The sequence below is a fragment of the Stegodyphus dumicola genome, chromosome 3 (assembly GCF_044657685.1).
Source record: "Stegodyphus dumicola isolate Sdum_Otavi_A_Nest chromosome 3, ASM4465768v1".
Lineage (NCBI taxonomy): Eukaryota > Metazoa > Arthropoda > Arachnida > Araneae > Eresidae > Stegodyphus > Stegodyphus dumicola.
In genome coordinates this window covers 200235567-200256354 of record NC_140770.1, presented here as the reverse complement: position 1 = coordinate 200256354, position 20788 = coordinate 200235567, and the positions used below count along the sequence as shown (strand labels likewise).

Genomic DNA, 20788 nt, shown 5'->3' with positions numbered 1-20788 from the left:
AGATTATTGGGAGATAATCCCAAATAACTGGCATCATGGGAATGTTCAATCTATGCAGTTACGATAAACGTAAATCTTCACCAATTACTTACAATAATAATATTAAAAAAACAATGCATGTTATATTGTAATACTACATTTCTTTTGACAATAAACTAATACTAAAAATTAAATTGTTCATGCTTCTCTTAATTCAGCTTGATTATTTACAATAAAAAATTTCTTAATCTTTCTATTAGAATGAATGAATAAAAGTATATAATTAAATCCTTTGAGTCTTGAAGCCTATTTTAATAAATTTGCAGTGACGAAATGAAAACGTGCAACAGAAATTTATATCAAAGAAACTGAATGTAGAAAAGTAATCAAGTAAATTAGTTGTTTTATATTTAAATAATATTTCTGCTTATTACGTTGACGCTGATGTATTAAATATTGACTACTGAGAAATGCCCGCCTGACTGAGAAGATGGATACTGAATATTGTCAATGACAATCAAACATCTAGTCATATGACACCAAGAGTGAAAGGGATATCAGAAATATTACGTTTTAAATTATTACAAATAGCAGTAAGAAAGTTTCATTTCTTTAAATATTAAATCTAAAACTTGGTGTGTTCCAAAGTTAGCAATAATAATTTCCATCTTTCTTTTTCCGGCACTTACATATTAACACAACCACCTTAGAAGTCGCCAGATTTTCAGAATATGTCAAACTTTGGTAACCATGCGCATAACTATTCTTCCAACAACCATCTCATAGCAATCCTTCAGTCAAGCAACGCCGCCATTTTCGGATGCGTTATCTTTTGTTGTATTCCAAGACCCAACAGTAGAAACAAATCGTAATATTTTCTTTTAAATATAAGCTTGTGGAGTTTACCAGCAATGGAAGAAACTGCTGTAACATTCCTGTAGGAATACAGAATTTTGCTGAAAATTTTCTAAAGGGAACAGCAAGGAAATGCGTTTTCTCGAAAGACGCATTTGCCAATGGTTGCGCGAAGCTGATTCTCCGCAATTTTCTCATATTTTTTTAAACAAAAACAGTCCACTGTGTACTCCGGAAAAGAATAGCGCAAAAATTATAGAAAAGATAGGAAGAAGAATGTAAGTATTTTATTTTTTAATGTGTCACATAATCCTTATTTAATTATTCAAATCTGTATTTTAAATTGCTAAAATATGGGTACTATTCGATTTTGAGGGCCGTAAAAAATCGCCAAACTATTGTTGATGCCAGTTGAAAATAATTACGGCAACCCTAATGCAAGAAAGGAAGTATAATACTAAATAACTATCTAAGATTGATGTTTTAATTTAGATGAAACGTTAATTTCGTATAATACTTTTTTATTATTATAATTTATATAAAAAAGGCTAAACATGACTGAATGGAAGCTTAAGAGTAAATAATTATTTCAGATCATTTGTAGAATTTATATAAAAATTGCTAAACATAACTGAATGGATGCCTGCATCATTATTTCGCTACCGACTTATCGCTAAAGCATAATTTCATCTCGTTGGTTGTTCAAACATAATTTTCTATAATGAATGATGCCTTTTCTATGAAAAAATTATCGGTAAAGTGCAGAATCGCCCACTTTTCTGTTTGCCGCTTTTTACAAGGGTAAAAATAATTGGATTATTGTCAATTTTCTTTTACTTTTTAAGTGAAAATAGGTCGATGTGTACATAGATAAATTCAAGGGTGTGCGCAGTGCCATTTTTTGCAATTCCGAGATTTTTTTTTAAGTGAAAATAGGTCGATGTGTACATGGATACCGAGTATGTGCAATTCTTAAAAACGCGTCAAGCAGTGGGTGATTCTACACTTTACTCAAAATTCTATTGCAGACTTTTCGTCGCGGACAATTCCGAAATTGTTAAATCCACAGGATATCAAAAAAGGATTTAAAAATTAAACTAGTATTTCAACCGCGTCTTACGAAATATAGAACTATATAAACTTATATAAACTTACGCAATCTGAAATCAGCGCGTACGCTAGATTTGGCGCGCTGTTAAATGGGGGCGTTTGCTAGATTTGGCGTTTTTGCGCATACATTTTCGCTGCGAATTTTACGGTCCTCAAAACAGAAATAGTACCAAAATATGTTTTATTTTTGTATGTTGATAATGTTTACTGGGTTCTACGACTTTTCGCCGTCGCCATTTCACCGTGGCCGTTTCGCCGTCAAGACATACTTTTCTTTACATAACTGTACTTTATCTTGCCAGCCGCCCAGTTGGTATAGTGGTCAGGGAAGCTGACTGCGATGCCGAAGGGCCTGGGTTCGAATCCTGGAGAAAGCATGGTTGTAATTGTTCGTCCCTTCATAGGAAAGGCGATGGTGGCGGCCTACCTATTAGGTGCCTACATTATAAAGAGATCACCACATCCGGCCTTGTACAGATTAATGGACTGGGTTACATTTGTAATTGTTCCCAATTTGCCATTGGAAAAAAAAAAAAAAAAAAAAAAAAAAAAACTTTATCTTGCCATATTATACTCGTATTAAATTTCTTTAGTTTAATAATTCTGTTTGAATTTTGTATACTTAGTAAAGGTTGCTTTTAATATATATAGTTATTTACAAATAAGAGATATAACGAAATTGCACATAGTTGTAAAATTATGTCAGTATCCAAGAGACCTGGGGCTAAACTTCTGATATAACAGTAGCTTATATTACCGATTTTAAAATTATGCGAGTACCATGTTTACGTGATTCGTCAAAATGTCTTGAAATTATAATCGGGTAGTTCAGAGAAATCACTCATACAAGAAAGAAACCCACATTTTTAAAAAATCTGAATGGAAAACTGAATTACTTTTGAATCTTGTCAACACCTTACTCTCTTAAAATTGATATGCCATGTATAACGGTGTATTTGTATGAAACTGTACATAAAAACATTTTATGTATATTTTATATAAAATGTTTATTCAATTAAATTAAATTATTAAACTAAACAGAGTTATTAATTTAAATCAACTTAATATAATATGGCAATATAGTATAATACAGTCATATAAAGAAAAATATGTCTTGACGGCGAAACGGCCCGACGGCGAAACGTCCCGACGACGAAACGGCCACGGCGAAACGGCCCGACGGCGAAACGTCCCGACGACGAAACGGCCACGGCGAAACGGCCGCTGGGAATAGTGCCATTCCCTGTTTACTGACTGACGATAAATATTGATAGTTCGGGAAGCTTTCTAAAAAGATGCGCCAAAACCACCATCTTCTTCCTCATAAGTAATTTTTTTTTAACCTTTAAATCTGTAAAAAATCGTCGAATTGCGCCAAGTAATTGCGTTAATACGTACGTATCCTTTTTCCATTCTTTTTTTAAGGCAATGCGCTCTTGCTAGTTGTTCCCCATACTCTCGGCCTTGGCTTCTGCATTGAATAAATCAAAACAAAATCCTTAAACATCTTTTGTAAGACAAACTGGCCCTGAATTCGAGAATAAAAAATTATAAATGATTCATATGCATATAAATGTGAAAAGAATTCGTTTTCATAGTTTTCTATTCTTACTGAGAAATTGCTGATACATAAAATTTTCTAACAGCTGAGTAATTTTATTATATCACTGAATACGTTCTTTGAATTTATTCTGTTCATTCAAATGCAAGCATGCATTGTATAGGAAAAAAGATTTGGGATTGAATATATGCTTTAAGTTATGATTAAAAAAATAAATAAAGTTAACTTAATTTTCACAGCTCAACTACTGCTTTATACCCCACATTGGACCGATAAAGGAATAACTCGTTTATTTTTTATGTGTTTAATAAAACTAACAATTAATTACCTTTTTACAACAATAAGATTGAATAAATTGAATAACTGCGATTAGAGGTGAGATAAGAATCCTAAATGTTCTCGGATTCGAATCCTAGGAGGTTTTCCAGTCTCTTCAGTTCTTCATTATAAGAACGGCAATAACAAGGTGAAAGAAGACACAAAAATAGTTTAATATTAAATAGTGGAAATTAAACTTTCAAATTTTGTTTAATGAAAATCAAATAATAAATACACTTAAAATGAATTAAAAATGCACGTACATTTATTAGAAGGGACGAATGAAATTTAGCAAATGAAATACGATCTTAAATTTTAAATCTTGAGGATTTGTTCCTTTATGTAATATAATTTGACTAAAACACTGTTTGAATATCCAACAGTATAAGTAACAGATTAAATTTTTTACATAATCTATTTAATCAAAGTAAGTGTAGACGGAAAACGAGACCTTCAATTGCAATAAAGTAGTTAACACTAATCACAGAATGCTAAATTCACTCCAGAAAATTAATAGAAAGGCACTTCAGGCTGTCAATTTCTCCCTACTTTCTGCATGCCTTCGTGGTGTAATGGTAGAACACTCGGCGCGTATTCGAGAGGGGCCAGATTCTACTCCCGGCGAGGGCATTGCTCATTTGTAATGAACTCCTGCTTCGGAAAAAAAAAAAAAAAAAAACCTAATGATTCTACAGTGGCATTCAAACTAAAAGGTAATACCAGGATTTGGCAATTCGGTCCCCTAAGCCCCAGTCATCCTTTAAAAGAGGGAGTATATAAAGTATTTTCTCCCTCCTTTCCGGATGCCTTTGTGGTGTAACGGTAGGACACTTGGAGTGTATTCGAGAAGTCCAGGTTCGAGTCCCAGTGAGGGCATTGTTCATTTTTCATGAACTCCTGCTTCAAAAAAAAACCTAATGACTGTATAAGCTATGTTCTCTTAAAATGGCAATAATCGCGTTATTTTTTCCAACGAAGATGACGTCACTGTTTTAACCCATATATAGGTTTGAATTGAAATCTTTAGAGATTTTTCAATCAGCAGTTGAAAGACTGGAATGATGAAATGAACACAAATATTCGTGAAAATGATTCTGGAAATCTTTTGTGGAATCCGGGGTTCGAGGACTCCATCTTTAATAGACAATTTTTCTGCATGGGACTAAAAATAAATAGCCCATGACTTATATTTTAAGTTTATAATAAGCTAATTTAAGTTATATTTTAAGTTAATAATTAGCTAATTTAAGTTATATTTTAAGTTAATAATTAGCTAACTTAAGTTATATTTTAAGTTAATAATTAGCTAATTTAAGTTAAGCTAATAATTGAGCTTCTTGTTGGGACTGATTTCCATGCACGAAAAGGAATTGACTATATTCCGAAGAGCAAAGTTAAGCAAAACTACAAAAAAAACAAGATAAGTTACGTTTTATATCCTCCTTAATTCTACGAATAGAATTGTCACTGAGATTTCTCTCTGAAAATGGTTCTATAGACGCTAATTATTAACTGGAATGACGTAAATAAAAATGCACTCATGATATTTCTCGTTATGACAAAAACAATAATGTGATATTTACACTTAACTTCAAATTCTGTGTTTCAGATATTTAATTTTAGAGATGAATAAGGGCCTCATCCGTGAGGGTAGAGAAGGATTTGCATCGTTCGTAACGTTGATGTGTGACGGGCGTCTAAGAAAACAAAACGAAAGTTGAGACTTGGTTGGCTTCTCAACCGTGACGACTTTGATGGGCCTTTTCGGACCACAGAAATCTGTTGATTTTAAGCAGTATTATTCTTTGCTTTTAGAGCTGGTGTCTTTTGTCCTTATCATGACAGAATAAAGCTCCTGGAATAAAACTGTCTTTGTGCTGATACCTACATATGCAGTATCAAAACCCTAAAGCTATCATCATCTTGAGTGTTTGGTTACAAAAATGAAATATTCTTCCTATTTTGTAGGTTATCTCAATAAAGTCAGAGGTGTCAGCACAGTATTTTCCTTAAAATGATAAGTAAAAAAAAAAAAAAATAGCTGCAGCTTAACTGTTTGAACTTCTAAATGAGCGGCAGTAAGTTATGTCTGACAGCAATGCAGCAGCCATGACATTTCAGATTGCGTAAGTTTATATAAGTTTATATAGTTCTATATTTCGTAAGACGCGGTTGAAATACTAGTTTAATTTTTAAATCCTTTTTTGATATCCTGTGGATTTAACAATCTGGGAATTGCCCGTGACGAAAAGTCTGCAATAGAATTTTGAGTAAAGTGCAGAATCACCCACTGCTTGACGCGTTTTTAAGAATTGCACATACTCGGTATCCATGGACACGTCGACCTATTGTAACTTTTAAAAAAAATCCCACAATTGCACACAAATGGCACTGCGCACACCCTTGACTTTATCTATGTACACATCGACCTATTTTCACTTAAAAAGTAAAAGAAAATTGACAAAAATTCAATTGTTCTCATCCTTGTAAAAAGCGGCAAACAAATAAATGGGCGATTTTGCACCGAGAATTGTTTCATAGAAAAGGCATCATTTATTATAGAAAATTATGTTTGAACAACCAACGAGATGAAATTATGCTTTAGCGATAACTCGGTAGCGAAATAGCGATGCAGGCATCCATTCAGTTATGTTTAGCAATTTTTATATAAATTATAATAATGATCTGAAATAGTTATTTACTCTTATGCTTCTATTCAGCCATGTTTAGCCTTTTTTATATAAATTATAATAATAAAAAAGTATTATATGAAAATAACGTTTCATCTAAATTAAAACATCAATCTTAGATAGTTATTTACTATTATACTTCCTTGCTTGCGTTAAGGTTGCCGCAATTATTTTTAGCAGCACTGGCATCAACAATAGTTTGGCGATTTTTTACGGCCCTCAAAACCGAATAGTACCAATATGGCTCTACTCTTATATGCGCCCTAAGATCACCAAAAGTGGCGATATGTGTTCTGCGCTGGTTTTTGGCGCGATTGCGTGTTTGTATGGCAACCCTTTTGACGTTGAAGACTCTTTTGCTGGAGTGATTTAATTGCTCGTTGGTTCGTGTCGTACGTGTTTTGAAATTCCTATGTTGCAATGAAAGACTTGGTTGCAAGAGGGTCTGGGAGATCATTTTTAGTGGCTGTGCATGATAGAAGTAAGGAAACGCTGACGCAGTGTATTAAAGAGTGGATTGAGCTCGGTACAACTATTTTTTCTGATGGCTGGAAATCTTACAAGTATTTAGGAAAGGAAGGTTTTGAACATTTATTTGTGAACCATAGTATGAATTTTGTTGATAGCGAGTCTAGCTGTCATATAAATACCATAGAAAGTACGTGGCGGCATGTTAAAGCTACGTTCTGCTGTCCGAAGAAGCATCGATTATGGTAAGTGCATTTTATTTTATTGTTTTTATTTTGTAGAATGTTATTTTCATTGTTTTTTACTATGAATTTCTATTGTTATTGTTGTTTTTTGAATTATTTATTTTAATTTATTTTGTTGATTTGTGCGCAATGCCTAGATTGTGCAATTCGTTGATGTTTTTTTAAGTTTAAACAGAATGCTGTGTACATGCTATTCTTTGAAATTTATTGTTGTTATGTTAATTTATTAAAGCGGGTGTGCGTAGTCCGTAGATTCCTTCGCTGGGTAGATTGTGCAATTAGTAGATGTTTTTTTAAGTTGAAACATATCGCTATGTACATGGATTCTTGTCAAATATTTTTGGTTAGAAACTTTACGTTTTTGCTATGTAAATTTTTTGTTTTTGTTTCGGATTTTTAGCTTAAATTGCGTGTCCAAAACGTGGTTTTTGCATGTGCGAAAACCGCGTTTTGGAGACATTTTAGCCTTAAAGTTCGAAATGTAGACAAAAAATTTAGATAATAATATGGCAGGGTGGAGTTTCTCGCATATAAGAGTAGTTCCGAAAATATTAAAAGTTATATCAAAAATTTTGTTTATGTTCATTTTTGTGGATTGATACAAAATAATTGCGAACTATGAAACAAAAGCATGGATAAAAAAATTATAAATTTAAAATAAAGCGTGATTCTTGTGTTAAGTGGAACTTATTGTAATTCTTATCTGAATTAGCGAAATACATTGAACTCTCTGTTATGAGTTCTAATTCAGGCCCTCATAAACAGAAAACGCAGATAATCTAGAAATTGCCTTGTATACTAAGAAAACTGCCTTTCCAGAAATTTTGAAAAAATAGCATATGATAAGTTGTTCAAATTAGTGTAGGCTTCATTAAAACAAACAAAAATCATATAGACGTTTTAGTCCAAAGGGGCTTTGTCCCTGAAGGACTATTGTTTTCGTTTTGGGATTTTGCGTTGGTTCACTATAAATGTCCGTTTCACTTTTTAAACTGTTGCCACCAGATGTTAGAGTCCTACATTATATTTGAAAAAAATTAAACAATGAAAAATCTGTATAAATGTATGCGTATATCTCGCATTGTGATAAAACAACGGTACCTAGAGCCATCCAATTTTGAATGACGTAATCCTACTGCGAATAGTGGCATGTGGAAGCCCAAATTTGAAATCTGGAATTTGTTTTGTTATCGATTTTTTATTTTGAAAAACTTTTAACGAATTCCTGATTAAGAAACTCAAGGATTTCAAATCGAGCAATAGCAACGTTGTACAGAAGAAACGTTTTTATCTCCAGCGCGTGAAACTGCGATCGGAAATTCGAAATTTGTATGCCCAATTTAAAACTATTTTGCGATATTGCTTTTGAACTTAATTTTATGGTTTAAGTGCGAAGAAAATGGTATTTAATAAATAAAGGTAACAGACAAAATGTTAAAAAACGCCCCTTTGGGCGTAATTTAAAATCTGAAACCTTTCAGTTTTTTTAAATATTTATTTTTTTATTTTATTTTTATTTATTTTTGAGAAAATGTATTACATTTCTCTGTGCAAGCCATTTTTGGGGGCAACGGGGCCAGCATTATTCAAAACTATGATGTTGTTAAAATCAAAATTAATTTGTTATCACAGGTAGTCTAATGTTTTTATATTGAACTGGTCAGAGTTTTTTATATTAGCATTTATTACATCTGCATTCCCCCCCTCCCGCGACGTTTCTATTGGCTCTTCATTAGTTAGCCCCTAGAATGTCTCAGTCTTATAAAATCCCATGATTTGTATTCTATCGGTATGCAACTATTCTTTACTTAGTATTAAAACGACAAAAGTACTTTTATGAAAACAGTTTACTATGGATCAGGGTCGGATTTCCGCAGGTGCAACCACAGTGCGGGCCCGTGGTCTCCACTTTCAAGGAGTTTCCAAATAATTTTTATAATAATTAAAATAACATAAAAATGTATGTATTTTTTTCGGTTCCGGGTTTCAGAAATGTACACATTTTACATTTTATTCATAAAATTGATTACTGAATTAATAAACGATTTAGTCGCAATAATTTCGTCAAATTTCCATAAATGAATTAATTACGGTTTTGTAGTAAAATCAGTACACATTCTTTAGGTTCTTCCTCCCCTCCCCCAGTTTCTTCTGCCCTGAGGGGAGGGAAAGAGGTTGGAAAAACAACATTCTTGTTTAAAATGTGTAAGTTTGTAATTAATGCAATAAAATTAAAAATATTAAAAACATAGATATTGAATAAAACTTTTACTTTTTCTTTGAACTTTCGTGATAACACCAAGAATGGAAAATTTTAAATTTTATGAAATACTTTATGTGAAATATAATTTACATCAGTGGCATCTGCTACAGGGGGGAGGATATCACCTCGGTGTCCTGTTTTATAAAGCGGTTGTCTTAGACATGAATAAACGTTAAGATTCATTTCCTTTTCAAAATCCAACGGTATAGTTCTTCGGATCCAAAATGATTTTCTTCTCAACACTTTCAAATAGTTCCAGCGAATTTAGTGCACAATAAAATGGTAGAAAAGCTTGGGAATTGTCTGTAATTCAGTTTTTGCTTTTCAATACTTATTTTTATGCAGTGATTATTCAAGTGATGAACGCAATACATGATTTTCGCTATGCAGCTATTCATAGCTAAAAGAACGAGAGGTATTTTATTAAAAGCCTAATTTAAGCAACACTTGCTTTCAGATAAACCAAAAATAAATAAATAAAAGAGAGAGAGAAAAGGAGAGATGCCTTGTTTACGATAAGAATAAGAAAAATATTTGTTCTTATTTTTATTTTTAAAACACAAAATTATATTTAGAAAATAGCTTAAAAACTATGAAAACAATAACAGTTTTTATTTCGGAAATTATGTTACTTTTGATTGATTTTGTATCATATAAATAACAAGAAAAATATTTTAGTATCAAGAGTGCCTTTGCGTATATTTTATTTTAATTTAGATCATTCTATATAACTAACTCTTTTCTTTAAATCTGTAGATAAATTTTATCAGAAATTTATCTACAGATTTAAAGAAATTAAAATTTTGTTTATGGGTTTCACTTGAATATACTTGCATTTCCAATTTTCATTTCACTTACACTCATTTCTTTTTGCCGAATAGAGTTAATACTGGGAATGTGTGTGTGTGTGTGATTATGGCAAAGCCTCGAGTGCCATCTGCCTAAGGGGAGGGATGCCTTCGTGGAGGACTTCCTAAGGGAAACTGGCTCGTATACACGTTACACATGCGGCAAACCACGAAAACGCCCTGCAGCCAGCTCGTTCGCGGGATTCGAACCTCGGACCGAACTACCAGTGTTCAGCGACTTTACCGCTCGGCCGCTGGTGGGCTAAAACTGGGAATGAATAGATGGCATTTTTTATTAATACGTTATTGATAAATAAATTCTTCTATCCGAACTTCAGACACATTTTTAATACCTCTAAGTAAACACAAAAGCGCTGAAATTACATAAACACTTATTTAAGTTTCATGAGCTTTATTTAAATATACCTCCAAATATTTTGTTTACTAATTCATAAATTGGATAAACCAGAAATATATATTTACTAAAATTAAATCATAATACGCTTCGTTGTTGCCAACATAAATAAAAATAAATCAATTTCATTAAATTGATTGACTTTTAAAAAAACGGCCATTCCACTCAAAAAAAAAGGGAGAGCAATACTATAGCAAATTTCGTAACAAGTTGCATGAGAATCATACAATAATTTCCTTACACTCTATTAAAACTAAGTATATCGTATAAAACAAAGGGATCAAAGCTGACCGACAAAAAATGAATATCCGTCGAGATCATACTACTGCCACAATATCACACTCATCTTCTTTTCTAGCATCTCTTCGGTATAAATTTGGCGATAACACTTGGCGGCGATTCCTCCGCTGATCTTCTCGTCAGGAACCGGTTCCGAGAGCAACCCCACGCGCCGAGGCGAACAGTTTTCAGAGTGCTGTACTATCGACATAACAGCAGTCGCAATCGCGCAGTAGCTCAGCTGTGATGGCCGTTTCAGAGGCACTGCGGTCGCGCCACCGGAAACTCACCTGAAAGGCGACCGATACCGGCCGCGTGCTTTCGCTTCTTCTACACTCCGCTGCCAACGACAGGTATAAGATGTCGGACACTAATATAGTGTCTGAATGGCTGCGTGCCATGCATTTGGGGCAATATGCGGACAGCTTCATCGACAACGGATATGATGATCTTGAAATATGCAAACAAATCGGAGAGCCGGATTTGGATGCTATAGGAGTGACTAATGGTGCCCATCGGGAAATCATCCGGCGGGCGGTCAGGAGGTTGATTGAAGAAGGTGGTACCTCTGTTTATTTCACTCTTGAAGAACAGCACAACTATCAGAATAACACCCAAAGTAGTTCGGACGATTATGAAAATTGTGGTGGTGCGACCACATTCGCTGCTGTAGCATCGTGTTCGTCATCACCTCTTCCATCGCAAAGGCGGCCAGCTTTTTTCAGGCACCAATCGGTGCCGTCCAACGTCCGTGGTAGCAAGTCCGGTTACCATCACCATCATCGCAGCAACACGAATCATATCACTCCAGAGACAACGTCACTGGATTCTATAAGGGATAATGTTACCGGTTGCATGCCGCGGATATGTGGTGCAGATGTCAACAGTAGTGATGGACCCTATCAGTGGACGTATACCGTCGGGGACAGCGGTGGTAAGCGGTCGCCAGTACTCCAGAGGTCCACTCTCAGGTACTTGAGAGAAGATGAAAGAGTCATTCATAACTGTGAACCGAAAAAATCTATCGCTTCCTTGCCAAGGAGGCTGGAGAAAGAGGGTTCAAAACCTTCCAGACGGACTGCCGTGGATAGTGAAAAATCAAGAAGGATAGTGACAGATAGCGATGAGGAAAGTACACCGCACCTTTCGCCGAGAGTGCTTTGTGGACGACGATATATCGACGAATACGAGGAGGGCAAAGCTGAGCTCGGACGATACCCTAAAATGCAACTGAAGAACCTGGTGAAAGAAAGATTAATAAGGGACGGTATTCGTCTCAGCGCTCAGCCATACACAAATTCGGTAAGCAATTAAAATTTCCTCTTTCTCCAGCAATTTCAGCTTCATAACCTTGGTAGTAAATTTTATAATAATAATGACAAAATTTCTTTTTTTATCAACAGTTGTTAAATCGGTTAGCATATCGATCTGACTATTCAACAGTCTGAGTCGATCTATCTATTCAACAGCCTTCTACCATTATAGAAAAACTGAGTTTGAAACAAATAGCCTTACTAGGAAAATCCGTAATTTTTACACAATAATTTTTGTCCCATAAATTGTCAAGTGGCATAAGTAGGTGGTTTTAGCTTTCTATATAGCACAACTAAATTTCAGTGTCATGGCATAATACTATAAAAGTTAGTAACTGGCATATCATTTTCAAATCACATCAGTTCAATGGGCAACTCTTCCTCTGTCAGATTTTAGTTTCTTGAGACAGAATAGCTGTGATTTGAATGAAAAATGTTCGCATCGAGTTCATAAGCAAACTTTCGGTTTTGCCAGATTTCATTTCAGTATTATTTTTAACGTTCGTATATGTATTTTTTATTATTCAATGTTTTAATACATCTCTGCGATATGAATCATTTCTTTACGAATAAATTTGTGGTATGTGCTTTACAAATAACGAAATTAGACGATTGTGAAAGAACTCACTAAAGAAACTAAAGGTTATCACTTCACCTGTATATTTTTTGCAGTTTGTTTTCACCTGAATTTATTTGGCAGATATATAAAATTTGTAAGTGTAATTGTCATGGTATTTCTCAGACTGTAAGATTATTCTTCGAGCTTAATAATTCTTTCAAATAAATTTTTATATGTTTTATTATTTTGTGCAGAATTAATGGATAAAATTAAGTTTTTATTCCTCTCTAATAAGATTAATCTGTCGTTTTATTTTGATGATATTTTGTTAACTTCATACCACCATGTAGCACATTTTGTTTCAGTACGGTAAGTTACGTACTGAAAGAATTGACGTCTTTGATTTCTTCAGTTTTCTGAAACTCTCGTTCCAAATTTTGAGCTAAGTCTAATCAGCTGTTATGCCTAAAGATGGAACACCTCAACTTCAAAATTCTTAGTGTTAAAATTTTAAAGTTTTTTTCTAAAGATTAAAAAATCCTAATATCAGATATGTAAATTGTAAAGCCCTTTTTTATTTCCAATATTTGTATCAGGAGACTGAACGTCACATGTAAAACTTTAAATGTTAAGGTGATCTTTTATATTATTTATTTATTTATTTATTTTTAATTTAGTAAATGTGTAAGAATACTGCAAAACAATTCGATGTTTCGATGTTCTTCATCCATTTCGATGTTTTTCGTTCGGGCATGTATATCTTAAACGACTTTAATGTTAAAAGGAACAATAGTGAACAAACTGTGTTAAATTGTGTTTAAGAGAATCTGGTTATTGAAATATGTGAGTGAAGCATAAATAAAACAATAAAAGGTGACAGTGGAAAAAATATCGAAGGAGGAACTGATTTCTAATTTACTGCGTTTAATATTATAACTGCTAGAGGTGGAATTTTATTAATTGATTACATATAAATAAGACTATACTAAAATATTGTTTTCCTCCTATTGAACAAATTAAGCTTTTAATACTCTTTTCATGGAATGTTTTAAAAATACAAATATCTCTACATATAATAAAGGAAAGAGTCTGTGTTCTTTCGCGTAAGCTAATAGACCCATGGCTACGAAATTTGGTATTATAGATGCACGTTGAAACGATTTTATCAAAATTCGAATCAGATTTCTTTATTTTCTCTTTTCGATTTTATCGCATCATTTTGATTAGTTTCATTCTTTTAGAAATGTTGCTTTGGGAACAGTTTTTCATTCAATTGTATACTGGACTGCTGACTGTTGAAAATCAGCACTGTTGCCACTTGGAAAAATGAGAGCAATAATTCTCTGCAGTTTTTAAATTTAATGTTTCTCTTGGACACTGGACGTTTGTTGAGACGAGGCAACGGGAAGTTGGTTAATTTAGTTTATAATATAAGAAAGATTTATTACGTTTTATTATTCCGTTTAGTTCATTATTACATTTATACTCATATAATTACTTGAATTTGCTACATATTATCTGTTACGAAATAGCTGAAATAAATAATTAACTATATCTTGTTATATAATAAATAGATTGTTGGTAGAATATTAAATTTATTTCCGGAATTTACAAATTGTCGCCATATATTCTGAAACAACTGTTTAGTCGATTGTAATTATTGTACTAGTGGAATTAACATTATAAATTGGCTGAAAAGTCATTCTAGTGAACTTCAAGTCTTTGTTAGCTCGATTTATGGAAATAATGCAATTAGTGTTTATTAGCCCAAAGGAGCGTTAGCCCAGAAGAGCTATTAATTTCGCAGTGGCATTTTCCGTTGGTTCACTATAAAAGTCTGAATCACTTTTACACATTGTTGCCACCAACTATTACAGCCCTGCATTATATTTAAAGAAATTAAATAATGAATATTATGCATGAATGTGTGTATGTTTCTCGCACTGTGAAAAAACAGCGGTACGTAAAGACATCAAATTTTGAATAACGTAGTCCTCCACTCGAATATGGGCATCTGGAAGCCCAAATTTAGAATTTGTTTTATTATCTATTTAATTTTTGTATATAACTTTAACGAATTTTTGATTAACAAATTCAACGATTTCAAAGCGTTTCATTAATATTAACATCGCGTGCATCTTCAGCAGGGATATTTTATGCGCGAGGTTTCTTTTTGTGATATCGCCGTTGAATTGAATTTTATGGCTTAAGTGCGAAGAACATGATGTTTAATAAATAAAGGTTAAACATAAAACGTTAAAAAAAGTCCCTTTGGGCGTAATATAAAATCTGAAAGCTTTCATATATTTTTTTTTCTTAATTTTAGTATTGTATTTTATCAAAGAGCTTCGAAGTTCTGACTTTTTTTTTTTTTTTTGTTTTTGTTTTTTTGTTGTTGTTTTCAACACGCGTTTGTTTAGTAACATCTAAAAATGCTATATTTTTTCTATAGTAGCTACATTATAATACTAAATATTAAGATGCTAGTTATACTATTTTTCAGTATATATAATAATTGAATGAATAGTATATGATGTCCCAAATCCACTATAATTTTTTACAATTATTTTTTGTAAAAAAATTATAGAGCTTCAATATTTGTAAAATTTTGCAAGAAAAGCATAAAAACGAACAGCTGTAAATTTATAACATTAAGTTTATAGTAGATATTGTTTTTCTCACATTATGCCTCTGACATATGTAGGTAATACAATAGGCTGTACCCACAACGGGATGATGGGTGATTATTAAATAAGAAAAATATTTTCAGAAAATAAATTAAATAAAAACTGATAAATCTGTTGAACTTTTCGTTTCTGATTCAACCTTCAAGTTACATTTTCCGATTAAATTTTTTTTTTTTTTTCGAAATACTTTACAATTGTTTTAATAGTTTCTTTTGTTTTCCTTTTACCTATACTGAAGTATGATAAGAGTTTCAAATTTTAATTTCAATTCCTGAGTCAGATGTACGTAAAAATTAAAATTTTCAAATACTTTATTGATATGAAGATCTGAATTATCTGTGATTAACATAACTAGTATTATCAAAGAATACCCAAGACAGAAAAATGAAACAGATTTTTAACTTATTTTGCCTTCCTAGTAATTCATTTAAAGTAAATTTTAATGAATTATACGTCATACTTTAGAACGAGAATCAATTTATAGACTAAATAATGGGTTACTCAGCTAACTGTTGTATATTTTATTTCCCCAGGAGAACTTTGTTTCGAGTCCTGTTTAATTCAGAGTTTCAAGTAATTTGGAGAATTATAAAATGACAATTAAAAGACAAATAAAAAAAATCTGAAAGGTTTCAGATTTTAAATTACGTCAAAAGGGGCGTTTTTTAACGGCTTGTGTGTTACCTTTATTTATTAAATATCATGTTCCTTGCACTTAAACCATAAAACTCAGTTCAACAGCAATGCCGCAAAATACATTTAAAATGAGCATGTCTTTAGAATTTCCGATACACAGTTTCGCGGGCTGGAGATAAAAAGGTTTATTTTTTCCCCGTAGTTTCCCCATTGCTCGCTTTGAAATCCTTGAGTTTGTTCATCAAAAATTCGTTAAAGTTTTACAAAATATGAAATCGATAACAAACGAAATTCAAAATTGGGGCTTTCAGATGTCCATATTTGCAGTAGGATTACGTCATTCAAAATTGGATGGCTCCAGGTACCGTTGTTTTATCACAATGCGAAAAACATGCATACATTTATGCAGATTCTTCATTATTTAATTTCTTCAAATATAATGCAAGACTCTAACGTTTGGTGGTAACAATTGGAAAAGTGATACAGCCTTTTAAAGTTTTCAACGCAAAATCGCAAAACGAAAACAATAGTCCTTCAGGACAAAGCCCCTTTGGACTAATAAAACCGTTCTCCTTTTTTAAAGTAACCAAATGTATTAGGGTATCATTGTATTTATTAGTATTTATCAGCATCATTTTATTTATTAGTATTATCAGTTTTATTTAGCTCTAAAGCTCATAATCATCATTTCCATGATTTTCTCTGTCTTAACGAAAGATCAGGTCGATAACCAATCTGTTTATACTGCTATTATGCAATCTGTAAGCATAATCAAATTACTTTGTTCAATACACAGGGAAATTAAATTAGTTCTTTCTACTGCAGAACACTAAATTACTATTACCCTGAACGTCTCCTTTGCAACCTAGAAGAATTCATTACTATAAATTTCTAATTTCAAGCAATAACTAGCTTAAAAATATATATTCTGAAACGATGTTTTAAATGCAGAAAACGTTTTTCGGTTCTTGTAGTTCGCAAGGCTGATCTTCTTCTTATATTTCTACTGTGGGGTTTGGGGGGGGGAAGTCGTCAAAGAACTAGAAAGATAGAAAAGAGAAATTAAGAAGAAAATAAAATTAAAATTCTTCGTTACCTTTGTTAGAGCTGCTTTGGCCGGCTTGCTAATTTGCATCTGACTAGAAAACGATTATGTATTAACAATTAATTATGACTAAGCATAAACTTGAAAAGAAATAGCTGTTAATTACAGCAAAACGAGAACTTAAATGGACTTGTGATTAATTATAGAAAGTGTACATTATAACATTTAAGCAATATTAGCTTTGTGGTAGCTTCTGAAGATGAAATATACATGGCGAAATCCGCCAAACCCAACATGTAAGGCATCCAGCCCCTCTATCAAACTCGCGGATGATTTAAGTGTTTTACTAGGGCATTTTATTTAGCACTGCTATTTCAGAAAATCTACAGCCAGCTCACATTGTGCAAAAGAAGATACATGGAGAAACGTATTGTACGAAAATTAAATTTGCCCTTCCGAATCTCGAACTTGGGACTTCCAAATCACTGGATTAATATGTTTTCTATTATGTCACAAAACCACATGAAAGAATCTCCTCAGTTCCTTATATTTAAACTACCTAAAGACGAATGGCCCCCTCTTGACCAATCACGATTTGATGACCAGTTATTGCCCACTATTTTTAAATCGTGCATCGCCTGTTGAGCAAGACAAAAGAAGGTGTTATTGCATTGAATTTAATTATTGGGGTTATTTGCCTAAGAAAAGGGATAACTTCGGGGAGAACTCTCTAAGAAAAACTGGATTTTCATTCACGTTACTGGTATGTTAAACCATGAGGCCATTCGTTGGGATTTGAACTAACATCCACTCTTTCAATGGAGGTAGGAAAGGGAGGAGGGGCCAACCCGCGCTAAAAGTGAAGCACTGCTTTGAAACTTGGGTCACCAGATGGGGTGTTCTTTGTTTACATTCAGAAGCTCGCTTGACAAGATTCTGATAGCATTTCGACACACGACAGTTCCATAGAAATCGAAAAAGGGACACTTTCGCATGAAAGAAACATTCATAGTGTGATGGATAATAGCAATTTGTATAGTTTAGTGACATTTACGCAAAAATCACATCTTCGTTATTTTTCGATAACTAACAACAGCGATTTTAATTATGAATTTGTTTTATAAAATTAAGCTGTTGCACTACAAAAATATAGATTTTAAGAAAAATGTTATGCTTAAAGAATGAAAAATACCTTACGGTTCATTTAAAATTGTATACGTCTTTCGATACCCTTGATAGAGTATTCGCTACTTTTATTTTATTTTCCAAACGTCAAAAGTTTTAAATAAAACAATTTTTTTTCACATATATTATTGTAACATGTACCTTTTAAAATTAAGTAACTCATGAAAGGGCTATCTGCCTAAAGAGAGAGATGCCATCGTGGAGGAATTTTGAAGAAAAACTGACCGTTGAGTGGGTGTTAAAAATAATACTTATAATTTTCATTCAAATTATATTCATATATATTTTTTATGTAAAACTTTCGGGTGTATGCTAAATTAGTGTAAATTACTTTACACGAAAAATATAGTGAATGCACAGAAATTAAAGATTTGCACATGCCGGAAATGAAAAATAGGAAATATGTATGGGTATTTATGCATGTGCTTGCAAAAAGCATGTATCTGCCTTTGACAAAATACTTAAATATTCATTAAATTATTTATAAATGTATTTGAAATGAAGAATTTATTCACTTATAAACAACTGTGAAAGTACTGTGAAGAAATCTAATTATTAAATGTATCTAATTTATAATGATTATAAATGTTATCTAAATATATGATAACCTTAATATTGAATTGTAAACATAAATTGAAATCCTGTTGACAAATACGTTATAAAATTATTTAAGCAAGAATTGTTCGTATTGGAAAGCAATCTGTTAAAAGGTATTGTAAAGCAAATGCTATGAGATGCGCACTTAAGAACGTAATAAAGAATTTTGGAATATGTATTGTTGAAATGAAGGGTAAAAAAAAATCTGATACGTATAATTAAAAGAATTATTCCCCTTACATTTTATAATAACTCAGTTACAAGTTTTAAATATTAGTTAAAAAAAAAAAAAAAAAAAAAAAACCTTATTTTATTCCCTTTCAGAAATGTTCAGAGAAAGTCAAGTACTATTTAAAGTATTTCGCTAATTCCTAATAATTCTCTAATTTAAAATGAACCGAATAGAGCATTAATTATAAATTGACTCACATTTTTCGATTTAAAAGATGCCTCAGAAGCCAAAAAATCATGTCATATTTAAGAAAGTATTTTAGGAAGAAGCCCTATAAATAGAAAAGAAATAATGCATAATTTTAATATTAATAATACAATAAACTTTGATCTTAATTTTTGTACCTTAACCGAATAAAATCGAATTACCTTAATTTTTTTTTCCTAATGTAATTAACGAAAACTTGTGAAAATATTTCATTCAAATTAAACCATTCTGAGAAAACTGTGCTGTGAAAAGTATGGCATTTAATTCCGTTCAGAATGAAATGTTGTTTAAAAATATGTTGTTTTCACATACTTAGGACTCTGAAGTGTTGTAGAAAAATATAATATATACATTTATATGTATATTTACGACGTAATTACAAAATATTTACATCCGAACGCGTCAAATCCCATAGAACTCAACGGTAAATGACCCAATGTTTTGGTCACCACGTAGGGATCGCCGGTGCTTCAGATCAGCAGAGTACGGGAGAAACTTGCTTAGGGCGACTCCATCTTACTTCCTACCTCCATGACTCTTTCCGTTGGGGGGCTGAGGTGTCACAGGAAGATATCGCATCGTTTTTGTCTGAACTCGAACTCGAGATCTTCGAATTTTAAAATTCCCATATCGATGTGTTTTCCAAAAGAAACTTTACGAGGAATAATTGCTGTTATTTCTTACAATTTAGCAAAAAAGAAGTAAAGCATTAAATTATCACCATTTAAAAAAATAAATACCGTGATAAAAACTTGCATTTTATACATATAAGTTTGCCTCATTAGAAAATTCTTGTGGTATTCCGATTTTACACGTTACAAATCTATTAAATTATGCGATTCACATAAATTAATCTCATTTCCCTTTTCATTTGTATTTTTTTGCATACATTAGTTTTCTATATTCTTTTCTGCAAAAGGATCTAAAAGTGTTCAGGGATGAAGTAAAATTCGTAATTCTTGAGTTCTGGCGAACTGAAGCTGAGAAATCATCGATTACCGTACACCTTTTCAACGCAACTATCTGAAATGTTGCTGACCAAAGAGAATAAAGCATTTTCGACACTGGTAGAAAGATATTCATTTAATCATCAATCAGCAGGCTCGTGACTGAAGAATAAAACTGATCTTGAATCTGTCGAAATAACTTAACGTACACTTTATCCCTAAACGATTAGTTTCAACAGTTTCCGCATGTTGGAAATGCTGTAATTAATTAGGAAAGCTCCACGTTTTCCTCAAGATAATCTATTTTCCTTTCATCTGAAGCAAATGATTTTCTGTGAAAGAGTGCATT

At 32.4% G+C, this 20788-nt stretch overlaps 1 protein-coding gene across 2 annotated transcripts in view; it reads left to right on the top strand.

The window, feature by feature from the left end:
- The first annotated feature begins 11205 nt into the window (after positions 1-11205).
- LOC118181679 (uncharacterized) overlaps positions 11206-20788 on the top strand; it is a 134777-nt gene continuing 125194 nt past the window's right edge. For both annotated transcript variants that reach the window (XM_035350864.2, XM_035350865.2), the window contains exon 1: positions 11206-12333. In XM_035350864.2, coding sequence (XP_035206755.1) covers positions 11392-12333 — 942 coding nt within the window. In that variant the 5' untranslated portion in view covers positions 11206-11391. The remainder of the gene's footprint in view (positions 12334-20788) is intronic.